The 22,617-nt window shown below is 39.3% G+C and overlaps 1 protein-coding gene across 1 annotated transcript in view; it reads left to right on the top strand.

Moving 5' to 3' along the window:
* LOC107723644 (nebulin-like) overlaps positions 1–22,617 on the top strand; it is a 61,583-nt gene that overhangs the window by 15,966 nt on the left and 23,000 nt on the right. Inside the window, 73 exon segments of the mRNA XM_016532353.1 lie at positions 3–110; positions 215–526; positions 978–1,184; positions 1,297–1,401; positions 1,490–1,597; positions 1,689–2,000; positions 2,093–2,299; positions 2,394–2,498; positions 2,839–2,946; positions 3,070–3,381; positions 3,476–3,682; positions 3,771–3,875; positions 3,982–4,089; positions 4,193–4,504; positions 4,615–4,821; positions 4,967–5,071; positions 5,310–5,417; positions 5,509–5,820; positions 5,971–6,177; positions 6,341–6,445; positions 6,541–6,648; positions 6,736–7,047; positions 7,149–7,352; positions 7,450–7,554; positions 7,745–7,852; positions 7,941–8,252; positions 8,477–8,680; positions 8,815–8,919; positions 9,043–9,150; positions 9,239–9,550; positions 9,683–9,886; positions 9,993–10,097; positions 10,187–10,294; positions 10,414–10,725; positions 10,858–11,061; positions 11,497–11,601; positions 11,691–11,798; positions 11,918–12,229; positions 12,317–12,520; positions 12,615–12,719; positions 13,046–13,153; positions 13,238–13,549; positions 13,658–13,861; positions 14,093–14,197; positions 14,353–14,460; positions 14,672–14,983; positions 15,083–15,286; positions 15,430–15,534; positions 15,648–15,755; positions 15,847–16,158; positions 16,254–16,457; positions 16,761–16,865; positions 16,983–17,090; positions 17,236–17,454; positions 17,552–17,863; positions 17,951–18,055; positions 18,179–18,277; positions 18,995–19,096; positions 19,192–19,299; positions 19,385–19,696; positions 19,834–19,938; positions 20,037–20,141; positions 20,242–20,346; positions 20,440–20,547; positions 20,679–20,789; positions 20,904–21,101; positions 21,180–21,284; positions 21,378–21,482; positions 21,600–21,704; positions 21,791–21,898; positions 21,994–22,107; positions 22,195–22,392; positions 22,503–22,607. Of these exon segments, the coding sequence (XP_016387839.1) occupies positions 3–110; positions 215–526; positions 978–1,184; positions 1,297–1,401; positions 1,490–1,597; positions 1,689–2,000; positions 2,093–2,299; positions 2,394–2,498; positions 2,839–2,946; positions 3,070–3,381; positions 3,476–3,682; positions 3,771–3,875; positions 3,982–4,089; positions 4,193–4,504; positions 4,615–4,821; positions 4,967–5,071; positions 5,310–5,417; positions 5,509–5,820; positions 5,971–6,177; positions 6,341–6,445; positions 6,541–6,648; positions 6,736–7,047; positions 7,149–7,352; positions 7,450–7,554; positions 7,745–7,852; positions 7,941–8,252; positions 8,477–8,680; positions 8,815–8,919; positions 9,043–9,150; positions 9,239–9,550; positions 9,683–9,886; positions 9,993–10,097; positions 10,187–10,294; positions 10,414–10,725; positions 10,858–11,061; positions 11,497–11,601; positions 11,691–11,798; positions 11,918–12,229; positions 12,317–12,520; positions 12,615–12,719; positions 13,046–13,153; positions 13,238–13,549; positions 13,658–13,861; positions 14,093–14,197; positions 14,353–14,460; positions 14,672–14,983; positions 15,083–15,286; positions 15,430–15,534; positions 15,648–15,755; positions 15,847–16,158; positions 16,254–16,457; positions 16,761–16,865; positions 16,983–17,090; positions 17,236–17,454; positions 17,552–17,863; positions 17,951–18,055; positions 18,179–18,277; positions 18,995–19,096; positions 19,192–19,299; positions 19,385–19,696; positions 19,834–19,938; positions 20,037–20,141; positions 20,242–20,346; positions 20,440–20,547; positions 20,679–20,789; positions 20,904–21,101; positions 21,180–21,284; positions 21,378–21,482; positions 21,600–21,704; positions 21,791–21,898; positions 21,994–22,107; positions 22,195–22,392; positions 22,503–22,607 (12,429 nt within the window).

Here is a 22,617-nt window from a genome sequence, read left to right as displayed (position 1 = left end):
AGAAATACTATAAGCTTGAATGGCTGAAGACTATTGCAAAGGGGTATGATTTGAAGCCTGACGCCATCTCTGTACAAGCTGCAAAGGCAGCAAGACATGCTGCTAGTGATGTAAGAGATCCTTTCATAAGTCCATAAAGGAGACAGATGGACAGAAAACTGCAGTGTGGAACAGAATAATATTAAATAAACTGTTGATTTACCATACCTTTCAGGTTCAGTATAAGAAGAAGTATATGAAGGACAGAGGCCACCATGTTGGCTTCCGTAGCCTCCAGGACGACCCCTTGCTGGTGCACTACATGGAGGTGGCTAGAATACAGAGTGATAAACTATACAAGAAGGATTATCACAAGGCTAAACTGAAGTACCATACACCTGTGGACATGTTGAGTGTCGCGCATGCCAAACATGCCTCAAAGGTTCAGACATTTGCAGGATACAAGCAGCATTTCCATCATTACACCCTGCTGCCCGATGCCATGAACCTGGAGTTAGCTCGCTCCATGAACCTCAGCTCCAGTGATGTAAGAAACATTTAATCATCTTAAACTCTTTATGTGACTCTCAAATCTAGATTTACACAAACTGTAGCATCATACTTTTTTTCTTAACACTGATTATACAGACCATATACAATACAATTAAAAAATTTGGACTTAGTAAGAAAATTAAGAAAAAAAGAAATGAATACTTTTATTCAGCAAGGATACATTATATCTATTTTTCTATTCTATTTCTATTCATCAAAGTATCCAGAAAACAACGTATCACACTTTCCACAAGCTTATTAGTATGATTTCTGTTAGATCATGTGACACTGAAGAGTAATGTTCTGCTGAAAATTCAGCTTTGCCATCACAGGAATAAATTATATCTTACAATATGTTAAAATATAAATAATATAGTATAAAAGATGTTTTAAAGTTTGTATTTCTGTAAATGTGTTAACTGATATGCCCTGTTTAATCCCATTAGGTCCAGTATAAACAGGATTATGAGAACTACGTAAAGGGCACTGGCTGGATCCCCATCGGTTCTCTGGATGTTGAAAAGGCAAAGACTGCTGGTGCAGCTCTCAATGAGAAGAAGTACAGGCAGCACCCAGACACTATCAAGTTCACCAGCGTTCTGGACACCCCAGTCATGGAACAAGCCAAACTGAATGCACAGCAGCTAAGCGATGTGAGGGACAAATGCATGCTGTTGTTTGGTGTCCTTGATGAATGTCCATAATGAAGGTTAAATATGTTTCATTTATGTTTACTTTCTGAATCATGTCAATTTTGTTTTCCAGAGGCTGTACAAAGCCAGTGGTGAGAAGTTCATGCACACTTACCATCTCCCTGCTGATGCACCAGAGCTTCTGCAAGCCAAATACAACGCTGTCAATATCAGCAAGGTAAGAATGCTGCATATTTTAATACTGTATATGACAATGAGATGGATAACAGTATCAAGGAAGCTTGTGTTTTCTTTTGCCTTTGCAGACATACTATACCTACGCACACAAGCAGGATCTTCTGAAAGGACATCAAATGAAGCATGATGCCATTCCTATTGTTGCTGCGAAATCCTCTAGGGATATTGCCAGTGATGTAAGCAAGCATACATTTAATTTATTTATATTTAAATTGTTGGAGTGCCTTGTTGACTTTTATGCAACTGTGTTGTGTTGTTTTTTTATAGTACAAGTATAAGCTTGCTTATCAGAAGGCTAGAGGTCACCATGTTGGCTTCCGTAGCCTCCAGGACGATCCCTTGCTGGTGCACTACATGGAGGTGGCTAAGATGCAGAGCGAGAGGAACTACAAGAAGGATTACCACAAAATCAAGCTGAAGTACCACTCCCCTGTGGACATGTTGAGTTTTGTGCAGGCCAAAAACGCCTCAAAGGTTCAGACATATGCAGGATACAAGCAGCATTTCCATAATTACACCCTGCTGCCTGATGCCATGCACGTTGAACTGACTCGCAACATGATGGAGATCCAGAGTGATGTAAGCACAACTAAATAAGGCTATGACGATACTTAAACCTAGGATGATTGCTGTTTTGACAAAATGATTAACAGATCACATTTTATCCATAGAATTTGTACAAATCAGATTTCAACAACATCTTCAAAGGAGCAGGCTGGGTTCCCATAGGTTCTATAGATGTTGAGAAGGCCAAGGCTGCCAATAAAGCCCTTGATGAGAGGTCATACAGAATTCACCCCAGTACGCTAAAATTTACCAGTCTAACAGATCAGATGAACATGGTTTTGGCCATGAACAACACAAAACTACAAAATAAAGTAAGTATACTTCAATAATTTATTGTGAATGATAACCAGAATGATGATCTAAAACTGATTTATGGGTTCTTGTTTGCGTTTCATTTCATTTTAGGCTGCCTATAAAGCCTCTGGAGAGAAATGTATGCACACCTACAATCTACCAGCTGATGCCCCAGAGTTCCTGCAGGCCAAATATAATGCTCAGACTATGAGTGAGGTGAGTACAAAAGCATATCAAATCTAAATTAAATAAACGAGAAACACTTTTTAATAGGATTCTGTGTTAACATTGTTTCATTATTAGTTCAGGTTAGCTATTGCATTAACAGTCCTCAGTGCATTCAGCCTAATTGTGTTACCACTAAAGTCTCTTGCAGGTTTTGTTTTGTTTTTTTCCCTCATGTCATTTATTTTCTTTATATTTTTCATTGTTTTTATGCTATGACCTTATCAGTTAATTGCATTTTATTTATAAAATTGTATTTATTATCGGTAATATTATTATTACCAATGAAACTCTAAAATAATGTAGATGTTAAAAAACTCTTATTTTACAGTCACACTACAAGGCACAGTGGCTTGTGGACATTGCTAAAGGCTATGACATGAAAGCTGATGCTATTTCCATTGTTGCTGCTAAACAAGGAAGACACATTGCCAGCAACGTAAGTGTAAAATGTATCTCGAATTAAAAAGTTGCTGTTCAGCAGTACCAAAAAAAAAAAAACATTTGCAATTACATAATGAATGTACTGGACTGATTAGAATCCACTGTTCTTTGATCACAGTACCAATACAAAAAAGCATATGAGAAAGCAAAGGGCCACCACGTTGGCTTCCGTAGCCTCCAGGATGACCCCTTGCTGGTGCACTACATGGAGGTGGCTAAGATGCAGAGCGAGAGGAACTACAAGAAGGATTACCACAAGATCAAGCTGAAGTACCACTCCCCTGTAGACATGTTGAGTGTTTTGCAGGCCAAAAGCGCCTCAAAGGTTCAGACATATGCAGGATACAAGCAGCATTTCCATCATTACACCCTGCTGCCTGATGCCATGAACCTGGCGTTAGCTCGCTCCATGAACCTCAGCTCCAGTGATGTAAGTCCATCCTCTTTTAGATCCACACATCCTATTTGGAGGGGGTACCATGGGTTTAACAAAGGTATTAAACATTACCTTTGTTGTCTCCCAGGTTGAGTACAAGAGTGAGTACAACGCCACCATGAAGGGTATGGGTTGGGTGCCCATTGGTTCACTGGCTGTAGAGACCGCAAAGGTTGGAGGAAAGATCCAGAGTGAACACAACTACCGCACTCACCCCTCCAACTACAAGTTCCACAAACTTATGGATTCTATGGACCTCACATTGGCTAGTGCTAATAATAAGATCATGGACAAGGCAAGTCTGGATTCAGGGTATTTTCATTGGTTTGACTGGTTTAAAATTAAAGGTCAATCTATGAAAATTTAAATGCTTTTGGTTGCAGAAATCCTATCATGCTGCCTGGGAAAAGGACAAGCTCAAGATTCATGTGATGCCTGACAGTCCTGATATTGTCCTGGCCAAGGCCAATGCATTGAACATGAGCCAGGTAAGACTAACTATTGCATTCATTCAAAACATCCTAATTAATAATCAAAGCAAAAAAAAAAAAGTCCAGTGTAGTATATTCCATTGCCTTTTCTGTGTATTTTCAGAAACTCTACAAAGCTGGCCTTGAGGAAATGAATAAGAAAGGCTATGACCTCAAACCAGATGCTATTTCGATTGTGGCTGCCAAAGCCAGCAGGAATATTGCTAGCAATGTAAGTATCCTATTATCCTATCTATTTTCGTCTCAGTACTTTCTAATAAATGTTTGCAAAATCATTCATCCTTTCTGATAAATCCATGTTTCTGTCATGACAGTACAAGTATAAGCTGGCATATGAGAAAGCGAAAGGCCACCATGTTGGCTTCCGTAGCCTCCAGGACGATCCCTTGCTGGTGCACTACATGGAGGTGGCTAAGATGCAGAGCGAGAGGAACTACAAGAAGGATTACCACAAGATCAAGCTGAAGTATCACACCCCTGTGGACATGTTGAGTGTTGTGCAGGCCAAAAATGCCTCAAAGGTTCAGACATATGCAGGATACAAGCAGCATTTCCATAATTACACCCTGCTGCCCGATGCCATGAACCTGGCGTTAGCTCGCTCCATGAACATCAGCTCCAGTGATGTAAGTCCATCCTCTTTTAGGTCCACACATCCTATATGGAGGGGGTAGCTCATAACCTGTGGGACTGAAGTATTGAAGTAGGATTTAACAGTATAACTGTTGTCTCCCAGGTTGAGTACAAGAGTGAGTACAACGCCACCATGAAGGGTATGGGTTGGGTGCCCATTGGTTCACTGGCTGTAGAGACCGCAAAGGTTGGAGGAAAGATCCAGAGTGAACACAACTACCGCACTCACCCCTCCAACTACAAGTTCCACAAACTTATGGATTCTATGGACCTTGCATTGGCTAGTGCCAATAATAAGATCATGGACAAGGTAGATTACACTTTTTAAAAAACCAGTATAGTAATGATCCATCATTTCTGAGATGTATGTGCATCTAATCTAATTGATGAAATTTTTAATGGATTATTTGGCTGGTCTGATCAATAAATAATATTTTGAATGTGTTTTACTTTAGCAAGCATACACAGACGCTTGGAACAAGGACAAGATAAATATCCATATCATGCCTGACAGTCCTGAAATCATTCTTGCAAAGGCTAATGCAGTCAACATCAGTGAGGTAGGTGTATTCTATGTATTTGCAGAATATTAACAATATTATTGTTAGAGGTGTTTCCTTTCTGAATCATTCAGTCTATTTGAATGAACCATTTGAGTGAATTTATCAGTTATTTATAAAAAAAAAACTCAAATATTTCACCACCTACTGATGTAACAATGTAGCTTCTGGAAAGAGTCACTAAATATCCCCTTAAAAGCATTAATAACATGTATAACTTGTGCTGTTTTGAATACAGAAAGCCTACAAAGCAGGACTGGAAGCCCTGAAGAAGAAAGGTTATGACCTCAAGGCAGATGCTGTATCAGTGGTTGCAGCTAGGGCCTCCACAAACATTGCCAGTGATGTGAGTTACTCAAATAGATAATCAAATGTTTCTGTCACTAGTGCTATCCAAGTATTACCATTTCTGACTTCTACAAATATTCTCATTACAGTACAAATACAAAAAGGAGTACAACAAAGCAAGAGGACATTATGTTGGCTTCCGTAGCCTCCAGGACGACCCCTTGCTGGTGCACTACATGGAGGTGGCTAGGATACAGAGTGATAAACTATACAAGAAGGATTATCACAAGTCCAAGCTGAAATACCATTCTCCTGTGGACATGCTGAGTGTTGTTCATGCTAAGCAGGCTACGGCTGCTCAAACCTATGCTGGATATAGGCAGATCATTACACATTATAATGTTCTACCTGATGCCATGAACCTAGAGCTAGCCCGTAACATGCAGGCGATCGCAAGTGATGTGAGTCGAGATTGTGACGTTGTATTTGTAACACTCCAAAGAGAAAGGAAAACTTGAAATCGCATCATATGACCCCTTTAATGTTTTGATTTTTATAAAATGCTATTCTTTTTCAATTTGATTTTATATTGATCCTCTCTAATTCTGCAGAACATCTACAAATCTGAGTATAACAATTACATCAAAGGAATTGGATGGATTCCCATTGGATCTCTGGATGTGGAGAAAGCGAAGACTGCTGGCCGGATAGGCTGCGAGAAACTGTACCGCACACATCCCAGTAACTTCAAGTTCACTAAAGACATGGATTCCATGGATCTGGTCCTAGCCTCGGCCAATAATGAAATCAAAAACAAGGTGAAAGTTGAAACCATTTGACTTGACACTGAGCTTTGCTTTTGATTATCTTGATTATTAGGTTTGGTCAATTGACGTTCTTTTTAGAGACACATAATTAATAGTTTCATTAGTCAGAATGTTTCAGAATAATTTAAAATGGACCCATTTATTCTTCCTTCAGCAAAAGTATACTGCAGCCTGGGAACAGGACAAAACCAAGATTCACATTATGCCAGATTCAATGGAAGTGGCTCTTGCTCGTCAAAATAAAGTTAACTACAGTGAGGTTAGTGATGTCACCAGGTTCATTGCTGATTGATTGCAAACAGTAATTGTCACCAAGTCACAGCATTTAAATAATCTTTTCATATTCTTCTTTAGAAACTATACAAACTTGCCAATGAACTAGCAAAGAAAAAGGGTTACGATCTACGTGCTGACGCCATCCCAATTCAAGCTGCAAAAGCGTCATGTGCCATTGCTAGTAATGTACGTTTTTTTTTTCTTATTGGACCCAGTATTTAATTACTGTGTACTTATCAAAATGTAATGGATATTTTAATGAACTTTAAACAGTACAAGTACAAGGCTGGTTATCGTAAGCAAGTTGGTCATCACATTGGAGCCCTCAGCATCCAGGATGATCCTCTGCTCATGCTGGCCTTGAACTCAGCTAGGATTGCAAGTGATGCTCTTTACAAGAAAGACTTCAACAAGTCCAAGACCAAGTTCCACCTCCCAGTAGACATGTTATCTTTTGAGTTGGCCAAGAAGAACCAGATCCAGGTCAATGATACCAACTACAGAACCTACCTGCACAACTGGACCTGCCTGCCTGACTCCAATGATGTTGTCCAGGCCAGACAAGTCTATGACCTCCAAAGTGACGTAAGTATGATTTTACTGCAGTTTTGTACATATATAAATAAGGCTGATGGCCCATCCTTATGAAGCTTGTAAGCACTCTTTCCATACATGTCTGTTCTTAGGCGGTGTATAAGGCAGATCTGAAGTGGCTTCAAGGTCTCGGATGGGTCCCCATTGGTTCGGTTGATGTTGAGAAAGTGAAAAAGGCTGAAGAAATACTAAGTGAAAAGAAGTATCGTCAGCACCCAAGCAACTTTAAGTTTACTTGTACAACTGAAGACATGCCACTGGTCTTGGCCAAAGCCAATAATGAAATTATGAACAAGGTATCTTTACATTTGACATCTAGACCCATATGAAAACTGTCTAAAATATTGTTTGTGACATCAGTTTTGATGCTTAATTCTCTCTTCATTCTGACAGTCAAAATATGTTGAAGCCTGGAACAATGATAAAACAAAGATTCACATCATGCCAGATGCAATGGATGTGGTTCTTGCAAAGCAAAACAAAGTCAACTATAGTGAGGTCAGTATTTCAAATTTAGAGTCGAGTATTCAGTTGTATTTAAGAGTATTCTTTTTTACATTTAAGCAAATATTCTAAATATTAACTCTGAGTCACACTGTTTATAGATCAAGAGCGATGAGCATTGGTTTGAATTGATATTCTGCTGTTGCCAAGTTTGTTCAAATATTTTGTCTGATTTGCTCTGCAGAAACAATATAAACTTGCCAATGAACTGGCCAAGAAGAAGGGTTATGATTTGCGCAATGATGCCATATCTGTCATCGCAGCCAAAGCCTCCAGGGACATTGCTAGTGACGTAAGTACAACAAACTGATTAAGCAGTGTATGTCGCATTGAGTATATACTCTCATTTGCTACACTGAGAATATTTTCTTTTTTTGCAGTATAAGTACAAGACTGGTTATCGTAAGCAAGTTGGTCATCACATTGGAGCCCTGAGCATCCAAGATGATCCTCTGCTCATGCTGGCCTTGAACTCAGCTAGGATTGCTAGTGATGCTCTTTACAAGAAGGACTTCAACAAGTCCAAGACCAAGTTCCACCTCCCAGTAGACATGTTAGCTTTTGAGTTGGCCAAGAAGAACCAGATCCAGGTCAATGATGCCAACTACAGAACCTACCTGCACAACTGGACCTGCCTGCCCGACTCCAACGATGTTGTCCAGGCCAGACAAGTCTATGACCTCCAGAGTGATGTACGTGTTATCCAGCTTCTGTTAAGCACTATTAATTGATCAATTTCTGTATCTTCATTGAATTGACTTTCTGTTTTATATTTTAGTTGGTAGCTAGTATGTAATAGAAAGAGGAATTGCTTGGGTCTCTGTTGTCTTCTTGATGTTGAGAAAGAGAGATACTGATGAATAAACTGTATGGAGTCACTAACAGGTATTCTTTCCATATATGTGTCTGTTTTTAGGCTGTTTACAAGGCTGATCTGAAATGGCTTCAAGGTCTCGGATGGGTCCCCATTGGTTCAGTGGATGTTGAGAAAGTGAAAAAGGCGGGAGAAGTCCTGAGTGAAAGGAAGTACCGTCAACACCCAAGCAACTTTAAATACACCATGACAACTCAAGACATGCCGATAGCCTTGGCTAAAGCCAATAACGATGTCATGAACAAGGTAACTTCTGAACTGATAAAACATATGCATACGTGCATATGCATAATTTTCTAATTACATTTTATTACATCTATTTTAGACAGTTATTGTGTGGTTGTGATTTCTTTTTTAAATTTCATACTCTTATTTAACAGCAACTATATGTTGATGCATGGAACAAAGACAAGACAAAGATCCATATTATGCCAGATGCTATGGACATTGTACTCGCAAGTCAAAACAAGGCCAACTACAGTCTGGTAAGTATGACACAACATTGGCCTCTTAGTGGTGCATAATGGATGTTCTTGGTTGATAATTAATACATATTATTTTCTTTTTTTTTAAAAATAAAATAACTGCTCATTTTATTTTTTTCTAAGAAATTATACAAGCTTGCAAATGAGGAAGCTAAAAAGAAGGGCTATGACATGCGAAATGATGCCATCCCCATCAAAGCAGCCAAGGCCTCCAGGGACATTGCCAGTGATGTGAGTATTTTGAGTTATTGCATCTAAAATTGAACAAAACATTCCATTGAACTATCTTATGCCTTAAACTGCTCTTTCTTTTAAACAGTACAAGTACAAGACTGGTTATCGTAAGCAAGTTGGTCATCACATTGGAGCCCTGAGCATCCAGGATGATCCTCTGCTCATGCTGGCCTTGAACTCAGCTAAGATTGCTAGTGATGCTCTTTACAAGAAAGACTTCAACAAGTCCAAGACCAAGTTCCACCTCCCAGTAGACCTGCTGTCTCTTGAGTTGGCCAAGAAGTGCCAGATCCAAGTTAATGACGCCAACTACAGAACTTACCTGCACAACTGGACCTGCCTGCCCGACTCCAACGATGTTGTCCAGGCCAGACAAGTCTATGACCTCCAGAGTGACGTAAGTATGCTACATGTAGACATGCTACATTCAGGATTTGGGAAGTAAGATCTCCATGTTTCAAATACCTAGTTTATAGAGACATATTGGTTCACTACTTAATGCTAATTATTATGATATTTTTGTTCTCAGGCTGTGTACAAAGCTGATTTAAAATGGCTTCAAGGTCTCGGATGGGTTCCCATTGGTTCGGTTGATGTTGAGAAAGTGAAAAAGGCTGGAGAAATCCTAAATGAAAGGAAGTATCGTCAGCACCCAAGCAACTTCAAGTTCACTTGCACAACCGAAGACATGCCACTGGTCTTGGCCAAAGCCAATGCAAACATCATGAACAAGGTAGCCTGCTTTGATCAATAGCATAATTTTCTTCTCTTTTCCAATGTAATTTGTAAAGATAATTTGCATATATATATATTTATTTTAATTTTTTCTTACATTATAGAAAAGCTATGTCGATGCTTGGGAAAAGGATAAGACCAAGATCCACGTCATGCCAGATACAATGGAGATTGTGCTTGCTAAACAGAACAAAGTTAACTACAGTGTGGTGGGTCATTCATTTCAAGTCTCAATTTGAAGATGGGAAGTTATATTTGTTTTTCCTCATATTTCCTTGTCTACTTAATCCTACTCCAGAAACAATACAAGCTTGCCAATGAGGAGTCCAAAAAGAAAGGCTATGACATGCGTGGTGATGCCATTCCTATAAAAGCAGCTAAAGCCTCTAGGGATATCATCAGTGATGTGAGCACTCTCTTCCTTTGTTCTTCATTCATAGTCTCATAGTTTATGGTCCAGAATATTTAAAAATGTTCATTTCGATTTTTAACTATTTTTATTGTTCTTTAATCCTTCAACTGTAGTACAAGTACAAGACTGGTTATCGTAAGCAAGTTGGTCATCACATTGGAGCCCTGAGCATCCAGGATGATCCTCTGCTCATGCTGGCCTTGAACTCAGCTAAGATTGCTAGTGATGCTCTTTACAAGAAAGACTTCAACAAGTCCAAGACCAAGTTCCACCTCCCAGTAGACCTGCTGTCTCTTGAGTTGGCCAAGAAGTGCCAGATCCAAGTTAATGACGCCAACTACAGAACTTACCTGCACAACTGGACCTGCCTGCCCGACTCCAACGATGTTGTCCAGGCCAGACAAGTCTATGACCTCCAGAGTGACGTAAGTATGCTACATGTAGACATGCTACATTCAGGATTTGGGAAGTAAGATCTCCATGTTTCAAATACCTAGTTTATAGAGACATATTGGTTCACTACTTAATGCTAATTATTATGATATTTTTGTTCTCAGGCTGTGTACAAAGCTGATTTAAAATGGCTTCAAGGTCTCGGATGGGTTCCCATTGGTTCGGTTGATGTTGAGAAAGTGAAAAAGGCTGGAGAAATCCTAAATGAAAGGAAGTATCGTCAGCACCCAAGCAACTTCAAGTTCACTTGCACAACCGAAGACATGCCACTGGTCTTGGCCAAAGCCAATGCAAACATCATGAACAAGGTAGCCTGCTTTGATCAATAGCATAATTTTCTTCTCTTTTCCAATGTAATTTGTAAAGATAATTTGCATATATATATATATTTATTTTTATTTTTTCTTACATTATAGAAAAGCTATGTTCTCAGGCTGTGTACAAAGCTGATTTAAAATGGCTTCAAGGTCTCGGATGGGTTCCCATTGGTTCGGTTGATGTTGAGAAAGTGAAAAAGGCTGGAGAAATCCTAAATGAAAGGAAGTATCGTCAGCACCCAAGCAACTTCAAGTTCACTTGCACAACCGAAGACATGCCACTGGTCTTGGCCAAAGCCAATGCAAACATCATGAACAAGGTAGCCTGCTTTGATCAATAGCATAATTTTCTTCTCTTTTCCAATGTAATTTGTAAAGATAATTTGCATATATATATATTTATTTTAATTTTTTCTTACATTATAGAAAAGCTATGTCGATGCTTGGGAAAAGGATAAGACCAAGATCCACGTCATGCCAGATACAATGGAGATTGTGCTTGCTAAACAGAACAAAGTTAACTACAGTGTGGTGGGTCATTCATTTCAAGTCTCAATTTGAAGATGGGAAGTTATATTTGTTTTTCCTCATATTTCCTTGTCTACTTAATCCTACTCCAGAAACAATACAAGCTTGCCAATGAGGAGTCCAAAAAGAAAGGCTATGACATGCGTGGTGATGCCATTTCTATTAAAGCAGCTAAAGCCTCTCGGGATATTATCAGTGATGTGAGTGCTCTCTTCTTTTGTTCTTCATTCATAGTCTTATAGTTCATGGTCCAGAATGTGTCAAAATGCTTATTTTGAGTTTTATCCATTCTTATTGTTCTTTAATCCTTCAACTGTAGTACAAGTACAAGACTGGTTATCGTAAGCAAGTTGGCCATCACATTGGAGCCCTGAGCATCCAGGATGATCCTCTGATCATGCTGGCCTTGAACTCAGCTAGGATTGCTAGTGATGCTCTTTACAAGAAGGACTTCAACAAGTCTAAGACCAAGTTCCACCTCCCAGTAGACATGTTATCTTTTGAGTTGGCCAAGAAGAACCAGATCCAGGTCAATGATGCCAACTACAGAACCTACCTGCACAACTGGACCTGCCTGCCCGACTCCAGTGATGTTGTTCAGGCCAGACAAGTTTATGACCTCCAGAGTGACGTAAGTCTGCTGAAAGTCCTCTTGACTTGTATTGTTTCTTTTTATAGTTATTTTAAATTTTTCATTATTTTTTGCATGACCATTTAGGCGGTGTACAAGGCTGATCTGAAATGGCTTCAAGGAATCGGATGGGTTCCCATTGGTTCAGTAGATGTCGAGAAAGTGAAAAAGGCGGGAGAAGTCCTGAGTGAAAGGAAGTACCGCCAACACCCAAGCAACTTCAAGTTCACCCTTACAACTGAAGACATGCCAATAGTTTTAGCTAAAAATAATGCTTCTAATATCAACAAGGTAAATCTGTTCATTAGGTTTCTCAACACAAGAACCGTCACAAATAGCTTAAAGGTTTAAACATTTGACATCTAATTTTAATCAACTATTATAGAAACTTTATACTGAAGCCTGGGACAAGGATAAAACCAAAATCCATGTTATGCCTGACTGTATGGAAGTTCTGTTGGCAAAGCAGAACAATATAAACTACAGTGAGGTATGTATATGTCTGAAAATGTTTATTTTTTTTCTTTAAATCTGTAGTAACGACGCACTTTGTAAAATATTTTCTATTTTTAGAAAAGATATAAACTTGCCAACGAAGAATCTAAGAAGAAGGGCTATGATTTGCGTGGTGATGCAATTGCTATCAAAGCAGCTAAGGCTTCCATATGCCTGACTGTATGGAAGTTCTGTTGGCAAAGCAGAACAATATAAACTACAGTGAGGTATGTATATGTCTGAAAATGTTTATTTTTTTTTCCCTAAAACTCTTTAAATCTGTAGTAACGACGCACTTTGTAAAATATTTTCTATTTTTAGAAAAGGTATAAACTTGCCAACGAAGAATCTAAGAAGAAGGGCTATGATTTGCGTGGTGATGCAATTGCTATCAAAGCAGCTAAGGCTTCCAGGGATATCATCAGTGATGTGAGTGCTTATTAGAACATGGTTTGTGTCATACACACTTTACTGTGCACAATTACCTTCTGAAACCCTTTTAAAACATTTTAGTACAAGTACAAGGCTGGTTATCGTAAGCAAGTTGGCCATCACATTGGAGCCCACAGTGTCCAGGATGATCCTCTGCTCATGCTGGCATTGAACTCAGCTAGGATTGCTAGTGATGCTCTTTACAAGAAGGACTTCAACAAGTCCAAGACCAAGTTCCACCTCCCAGTGGACCTGCTGTCTCTTGAGCTGGCCAAGAAGTGCCAGATCCAAGTTAATGATGCCAACTACAGAACCTACCTGCACAATTGGACCTGCCTGCCCGACTCCAACGATGTTGTCCAGGCCAGAAAAGTGTATGACCTGCGTAGCGATGTACGTTTGTAAAACTAAAATGTCATTTAAATATTTGTACAGATTTAGATTTTTTAATTATATATGAACTGTATAGTTCTGAAAAGTCACATTTCTTCTCCATCTCAGGCTGTGTACAAAGCAGACATGGAGTTTATGACCGGTGTAGGATGGGTACCGATTGGCTCGCTTGATGTCCTGAAAGCAAAGAAAGCAGCTGAGATCCTTAGTGATCGGCTCTACAGACAGAAACCAGACACATTTAAATATACACAAGACATGCAGTCCATGCCTTTGGTGCTTGCCAAGGCAAATGCCCAAATTATGGATCAGGTTAGTTGAATAAAAAAAGTCACATGACTGGAATCCAACTAAACTGTCAACAAAATCTCTGGAGAACAATTTAGTGACAATATCAATTACTACAAAAATTGTGATATATATTACTTTGTATAAATGATTCTTTTTATGTTCATTTTGATTCATTGCAGGATGTTTTAATGTTCCACAATAACAACTCTCACAGTATTGAAATTGTCACTAAAACCTTTTTTTCCATTTTAGCATCAATACCATGCAGCATGGGAGAGTGACAAGGTCAAGATCCATATCCCTGCTGATACCCCAGAGATTGTGCTTTCAAGTGCTAATGCAATGAACAATAGTAGGGTAAGTATCACTTCTCGAATGATTGTTCTTTCTTCATTATATATTTGTTTTAGTTGGTAAACTAAACATCTCAAATTCATGCATTCTGTTTGATTTCCAAGATTATTCCTATTCATTATTTCACTTAAAAAAAGAAATAAAAATTGTGCTTTCAGAAACTGTACAGACAAGCAGTTGAGGACATCTTCAGGAAAGGCTACGACCTCAAACCTGATGCTGTCGCCATCAAAGCTGCTAAAGCATCCAGAGACATTATTAGTGATGTGTGTATATACCTTCTTAACATTTGCTTATATTACAAGCTCACTGATGCATTTTCTATTTGATTGCATAAATATAAATAGAAGCCATCTTTAAAACTAAAGCATCATGTGTCATTGCTAGTAATGTAAGTTTTTTTTCCTTATTGGCCCCAGCATGTGATTACGGTTTACTTATCAGACTGTAATGAATGTTTTAATGGATTTTTCACAGTACAAGTACAAGGCTGGTTATCGTAAGCAAGTTGGTCATCACATCGGGGCCCTCAGTGTCCAAGATGATCCTCTGATCGTGCTGGCATTGAACTCAGCTAGGATTGCTAGTGATGCTCTTTACAAGAAAGACTTCAACAAGTCCAAGACCAAGTTCCACCTCCCAGTGGACCTGCTGTCTCTTGAGCTGGCCAAGAAGTGCCAGATCCAAGTTAATGACGCCAACTACAGAACCTACCTGCACAACTGGACCTGCCTGCCCGACTCCAATGATGTTGTCCAGGCCAGGAAGGTCTACGATCTTCAGAGTGATGTGAGTTTCTGTGGAATTTTAATTTGTAACCATAATAAATAGACCTACCGTATACTACCAGCATTGTTTTACTGTTTCTCATGTATTTTCTGCCATCAGGCTGTGTATAAGGCTGATATGGAATGGATCAGAGGTACAGGATGGGTACCCATAGGCTCAGTTGATGTAGAGAAGGCTAAAAAGGCTGCTGAGATTTTGAGTGAAAGGAAGTACCGACAGCATCCAAGCAACTTCAAGTATACAAGCAAGACAGATGCCGTACCTTTTGCTCTTGCCCAAGCTAATGCCAAGATCATGGACAAGGTATTATTTTCCTAGAAAATTTTACTAATCTGTTTAAAAGGTAAAAATAAATTGCTGTTTGAAATCACTGTTGCGGGCTGAGATTTTGTAGACCAGAGGTGAATGTGTCTTAACTTTTTGTCTTCATTATTATTGCATTGCAGAATGCATATTTTGATGCCTGGAATAAGGAGAAGATTCATATCCATGTCATGCCAGACACACCTGAGATTGTTCTTGGAAAACAAAACAAACTAAACACAAGCATCGTAAGTAATGCAGCACTGTTTTATAGTGACCACTAAATCAGAAATAAATGCACACTAGTTTAGTTTTTAATCCTGTTAAATCGGTATGTGTTGCTTCATCGTGTTCTTTGCAGAAATATTACCGTCAAGACTATGAGAACAGCCTTAAGAAGGGCTACTTCCTGCCTAAGGATGCTGTCGCAGTGAAATCTGCCAAGGCATCCAGAGACATCATTAGTGATGTAAGTCTCAGTGTGGATCTTACCTAATAAATTAGGCACACACTGTTAAGCGATAGTGCTCAAATTTCTTTTATGTATTAAAACCTTGCAGTACAAGTACAAAGCTGGATACAGGAAGCAGCAAGGGCACCACATTGGAGCCCTCAGCATCCATGATGATCCCTTGACCATGCTGGCCTTGAACTCAGGCAAGATTGCTAGTGATCTTCTCTACAAGAAAGATTTCAACAAATCCAAGACCAAGTTCAACCTCCCAGTGGACCTGCTGTCTCTTGAGTTGGCCAAGAAGTGCCAGATCCAGGTCAATGATGCCAACTACAGAACCTACCTGCACAACTGGACCTGCCTGCCCGACTCCAATGACGTCGTCCAGGCCAGGAAGGTCTATGACCTCCGCAGTGATGTACGTATATGCCCTGTTTGACACACTGTGCTGTTTACATTGGTTTGTTATGTTACTACATGAATACCTTTTTTTTTGGTAAACTTTCAAACTAGGCTGTGTACAAAGCTGATCTTGAGTGGATCCGTGGATGTGGCTGGATGACGCAAGGATCCATTGACGTCGTCAAAGCCAAGAATGCTCAGGCTATCCTTAATGAGAAACTGTACCGCCAGCTTCCCAGCACAGTCAAGTTCACCAGTGCTGTGGACCTGCCTGTTATTGTCCTAGCCAAGCAAAATGCTGACATCCTCAGCGATGTAAGATTATTGCCTTTCCTTTTCATTGGTACTCAAATGTTAATGTTCAAATTACAGCTAAACTAAGGTTGAAGACAGTTGCTCTAATAAGCATGGAAATGAATAGCACAAACATCGGGTGAAAATATATTTTTTATTTTAATTGCAGTGAATTACTAATCAAAATTTCTCATTTTTGAAAGAAATTATTATTATTATTATGTAAAATTGTGCTAAATGAATGTAATAGCTGTCTTTTTTATTTTTGCATCAATGTGTGCCTTTAATTTTTCTTTATTATTTGAATTATGATTTTGTTCACAGAGAAAATACAGAGAAGCATGGGACAAAGATAAGACATCTATCCACATCATGCCAGATACACCTGCCATCGAGTTGTCCAGAGCCAATGCCATTGCTGTCAGCAATGTAAGCAAAGTCACATGCAAGATTGCTGAGTATTACTCAAATGAATTCTGTTTTGTGAGCTTGTTATGCTATTAAATTATTGTGTTTTGAATTTCCACCTTTTTTGTCCTGTTGCAGAAAATGTATTCCAAAAGCTGGGATGCTACAAAGGCGAAGGCATACCACATCAAAGAGGATGCCGTGTCTGTGATCAAGGCTAAAGCATCCAGAGATATAGCTAGTGACGTAAGACATCACAAAGTCATGTTTTTTCTGTCGGTTTTCTGAATCTCTCTTATATTGTGAAAGATCTTACATTTTGGCTTTTAAATCTCCTTTCTGCTATTTAAGAGTAATACTTACAACCGATTTGATCGTCTTTTAAATGCAGTACAAGTACAAGGCTGGTTATCGTAAGCAAGTTGGTCATCACATTGGAGCCCGCAGTGTCCAAGATGATCCTCTGCTCATGCTGGCCTTGAACTCAGCTAGGATTGCTAGTGATGCTCTTTACAAGAAGGACTTCAACAAGTCCAAGACCAAGTTCCACCTCCCAGTGGACCTGCTGTCTCTTGAGCTGGCCAAGAAGTGCCAGATCCAAGTTATGCCAGTGATGTGAGTATTTTGAATTATAGCATCTGAAAGTGAACAAAACATTCCATGGAACTAACTTATTTATGCCTTAAACCGCTCTTTCTTTTAAATAGTACAAGTACAAGGCTGGTTATCGTAAGCAAGTTGGTCATCACATTGGAGCCCGCAGTGTCCAAGATGATCCTCTGCTCATGCTGGCCTTGAACTCAGCTAGGATTGCTAGTGATGCTCTTTACAAGAAGGACTTCAACAAGTCCAAGACCAAGTTCCACCTCCCAGTGGACCTGCTGTCTCTTGAGCTGGCCAAGAAGTGCCAAATCCAAGTTAATGATGCCAACTACAGAACGTACCTGCACAACTGGACCTGCCTGCCCGACTCCAACGATGTTGTCCAGGCCAGGAAGGTCTATGATCTGCGTAGTGATGTAAGTTGAGCTTTGATTGTTTGTTTTTTTTAAATCTACAAAATAGAGTGCAAGACATTGTTTCATTTGATTGTTTTTGATGTTTAGGCTGTGTACAAGGCTGACTTGGAGTGGCTCAGGGGATGTGGATGGATTCCCCATGAGTCTGTTGAAGTCATCAAAGTGAGGAATGCCCAAAAGATTCTGTCTGAAGTAAGTCATTTGGCACTGTATATTGTAATTGCTTCTACCAGTACTTCTACCAGTAGAAGTACTATAATTATTTCTACTGTATGTAGAAATGTAATGAATTGCTGATTTTTTTCTGATTCACAGAGAGGCTACCGTGTGAAACTGGATGAGCAGAAATATACAACACCAATTGAAAGAATTGACTTTGTGCTCTCCAAAAATGCTGCTGATGTGCTCAATGAGGTAAGCAAGAAGACATATATTATACTATCATCCAGTCATTCAAAACTGTAATTATATGAAAAGAGATAATCAGACAGTATTATAAGGTTATTTTTAAGCAGTTTCCATACACAAATGTATAAACTAAAACTTTGGTTTATAAGCCATATTATTTAATTTCCTTCGTAATAGTGAATGGATAGTAGGAGATTTTCAGGGCACACTTCAAACATGTGATTAAATGCAACCTTAAACCAAGGCATTTGTTACCTAATCTAGCTTTCTAACAAACCTGAAATTGTAAGTTGCTTTGGATAAAAGCATAGTCTACTTTGTCTAATCATTTCAACATAATATATAAATATTTTAGTTTTAATTAAAAGTACACGTCATTACAGTAATTCAAAGTGCATTACATATGCAAAATAAAATCATTTTAAAAGTCATTTTTAAAACTATAAAAATAAATGAGAAATAAAACTGAAAAAATGAAATAAAAGTTTATTTTAACAGTAGATGTATAAATGTGAGTATAATAAGCCTTGTGTTTCTCATAGTTACTATTACCATTGCTATTGCTCTTACTATTACTATTAAACAACATACCTATTACAGAATATTTCGTTGACAAAATCATGTTCTCTCCATTGAAATGTTGTCACCCCTACGACATTAGTTTCATGTGTGGTTTTCAGATATGACTGTTCTCTAAGTATCCTTTTTATTTTTTCTTCTCAGACTAAGTACCGTGAGGCCTGGCACCAGGACAAGATTAAATACACGCTGACAGACTCTCCAGTTTTGGCTACAGCCAGGGAAGTGTCCAAAATGTACCACCCGGTAATGCGATTTTCTTTTTGAGAAATAAATGTTTTCTGTAATGATTGCTTAAAGGTGAGTACTAACAGAAAGGCCATTTTAAACACCACTTGTAGCACTTCTACACCAAAAACTGGGACAAGACCAAGGCCACATCATACTTCATGCCCGGAGATGCAGTTCCAATTAAACAATGCATCCAGACCACTAAAGTACAGAGTAATGTAAGTAAATATATAAAACTATACCTAAACCCATTTCACTTTAATTTTATTCATGCTCACAAATAAATTATCATCTTTTTTGCAGTACAAGTACAAGGCTGGTTATCGTAAGCAAGTTGGTCATCACATTGGAGCCCTGAGCGTCCAGGATGATCCACTGCTCATGCTGGCCTTGAACTCAGCTAGGATTGCTAGTGATGCTCTTTACAAGAAGGACTTCAACAGGTCCAAAACTAAATTCAACCTTCCAGTGGACATGCTGGCATTTGAACATGCAAAGAAGTGCCAGATCCAAGTCAATGATGACAAGTACAGAACTCTCCTGCACCAGTGGACATGCTTGCCTGATCAGAATGATGTCATTCAGGCCCGTAAAGCGTATGACTTAGCCAGTGACGTAAGTATTGGTTAAAGAGGTTTTCAAATCAAAATTATTCTTGTTTATTCAAATATGAGAATGAAGGTAAAGTTTTGTTTGTTTTAGAAGATCGCTGATTTGACTGCTCTGAATTTAATATAATACTCTTCCTCCAGAATGTCTACAAAGCAGATCTGGAATGGTTACGTGGTTGTGGCTGGGTGGCTGCTGATTGTGTGGATCATGTCAAAGTCCGAAAAGCCCAGGAAATTATGAATGATGTAAGTTTGACCAGACAGTTTTTTCCCCCCGCAAATTCTCACTTATAATACAAACCTCCATTGTCTTACAACAATGCCTGTTTCTTTTCCCCATGCAGAGACTTTACAAGAAGGATGCTATGGAAAACTTTGGCAGATTTACCCACATTGTGGATCGCCCTGAGGTTGTTCTTGCAAAGGTTAACGCCTTTAACCTCAGTGATGTAAGTGTGTCTCAGATTTGGGCATTTTCGGCTTCATAGGGACAAACTGGTGTGAAGATGTTAACTTATCTATTATGTCGATCTTTCTGTTGTTAATCAGCTGAAGTACAAAGAATCATTTAACCTGGAGAAGGGCCACTACATCGGATCTGAGGATACACCACAGCTGGCTCACTCTAGAGAGGTCGCAAAGATGATCAGTGAGGTAACAATGCCCATTCCAGACTTATTTGTATGTATTTGCATTTTATTTATGTGATACATTATATTTAGAAGGTTTTTGCTGTTGTTATTCTAGAAATTGTACAAAGTCGACTGGGATGAGAGCAAAGCCACTGGCTACCAGCTGAATCATAAATATATACCAGTACAACAAGCCAAGAAGACCAGAGACATGATCAGTAATGTAAGTATCAAAAATGAATAAGTATTAATGATACCCCTGTTGATTTTTTTGTTGTTGCTTCAAACACTGTTAAAAACACCACTGTTTTTTAAGTGGTGTAAACAATTGTTTCTTGTATTAAAATACTGCAGTATAAGTACCTTGATGCTCATGAGAAGGCCAAAGGCCACTACTTGGCTTCAACACTGGTTGACTTCCCTGAGGTGGTTCGCTCTGGCCAAATGGAGAAAATGAAGAATCTGGTGAGTTGTTTTTATTATTACTATGCCTGAGTTCTAAGGTTGCTGTTCTTTATTCACTTGTATAGTTTATATTTTAATTCCTCATTAACCAGACTTTTTTTATCTGTCCTACAGAGAGACTACCACAAAGCCTACAATGAAACCAAAACTAAGCTCCACATTCCTGCTGATATGATCAGCCACGTGGTTGCCAAGAAATGCCAGGAAATCCTGACTGATGTGCTATACCGTACATACCTGCACCAGTGGACATGCCACCCTGATCAAAACGATGCCATCCGTGCACGCAAGGCCAATGAGATCTTGAGTGATGTAGGTTATGGTTACAGTGATATTTACACTGGGTCAGGTTTGTTGAATGGCTACATTTGACTAATTTCTCTCTGGCAGGTGTTCTACAAAGATGACCTGAACTGGATGAAGGGTGTTGGCTGTTACGTCTGGGATACTCCCGAGATTGTGCGTGCCAAGAAGTCATATGAGCTTCAGAGTGATGTGAGTAACATTTTTGCGACTCATCTAGCCATTGACAATGAAGAGACATTATGTTTCCACCTGTTTGAAGGTTTAATGTTTGTTTCCACACAGATTAAATATAAGGCAGAAGGCAAGAAGGAATGGAACAACTACTCCATTGTGACAGACACACCTGTATATGTGACTGCTGTTCTGGGCCACACTTGGGCCAGCGAGGTTAGAACTCCCATAATCTGCCATGAATTGCTCACTGAAATACTTGAGTATTATTAAGAGCACAGTACTTTTGAGTTCACTTGGTAATATGCTGCATATTTTGTGTTTTATCCACAGTTGAACTACAGAGAGGCATATCATAAGGAGAAACACATTTACACCACTGTTCTGGACACCTGTGACTACGCAAGATGCTTTAACCTGAAGGAGATCTACAGCACCGTAAGCCTGCGTGAAAACCTCTAAAATGCTGTGTTACTGGTTTTATTTGTTGTCCCAGTTTCTGAAATATCTTTGTGTACATTTAGAAAGCCTATTCTGCAGCTTGGGACAAGATCAAGGCCAAGAGCTACAGCATCCCTCACGATTCCCATGCCTTAGTCCATGCCAAACAACAGAAGGTTGTCCTGAGCAATGTGAGTCTCTTCACCAGTCTCTTCTCCAATTCTTGCCTCCATAGAAAGAGAACAATCTAATTACTGTGACATTACACCTTCTTTGGTTTCTGTAGGTTAAATACAAGGAAGATTATGAGAAGTTCAAGACCCTGTACAGCCTGCCTAAGTGTCTTGAGGATGACCCCGCTACTGCAAGATGTATCAAAGCTGGAAAACTGGTTCTGGATGTGAGTAAAGCGTCAGCTGAGGTCCAGTTTTGTAACTTACTAAATGTCAACATAATTCAAACTTCTTTGTAACACTTTTTCCATTAGCGCTTGTACAAAGACAAATATGAGAAGACCAAGGCAAAGGTCCATGTACCTCCCGACATGCTTGACATTGTATCCGCACGCAGTACTCAGAAGACTGTCAGTGGGGTTGACTACCGTAAATATCTGCACCAGTGGATCTGCCTGCCTGACATGCAGGTGTACGTGCACGCCCGCAAGGTCAACGAGCAACTGAGCGACGTGAGTTATACCTGTACCTCCAAACACGCTTCAAATTTTTGTGTACTGTCATGTCTTACTGGTTTGAGGTCTCTTGGTAGCTGTAGCCTTCACATTGCATCTCATTTCAGATCTTCTACAAAGATGACCTCAACTGGTTGAAGGGTATTGGCTGCTATGCTTGGGACACTCCTGAGATTCTTCGTTGTAAGCAATCTATGAAGCTGCAGAGCGAAGTAAGTCTCA

The sequence above is a fragment of the Sinocyclocheilus rhinocerous genome, unplaced genomic scaffold, assembly GCF_001515625.1.
Source record: "Sinocyclocheilus rhinocerous isolate Xijiao unplaced genomic scaffold, SAMN03320098_v1.1 scaffold755, whole genome shotgun sequence".
Classification (NCBI taxonomy): Eukaryota; Metazoa; Chordata; class Actinopteri; order Cypriniformes; family Cyprinidae; genus Sinocyclocheilus; species Sinocyclocheilus rhinocerous.
Note: the sequence above shows the minus strand (reverse complement) of the source record. Positions and strands in the feature narration are given on the sequence as shown.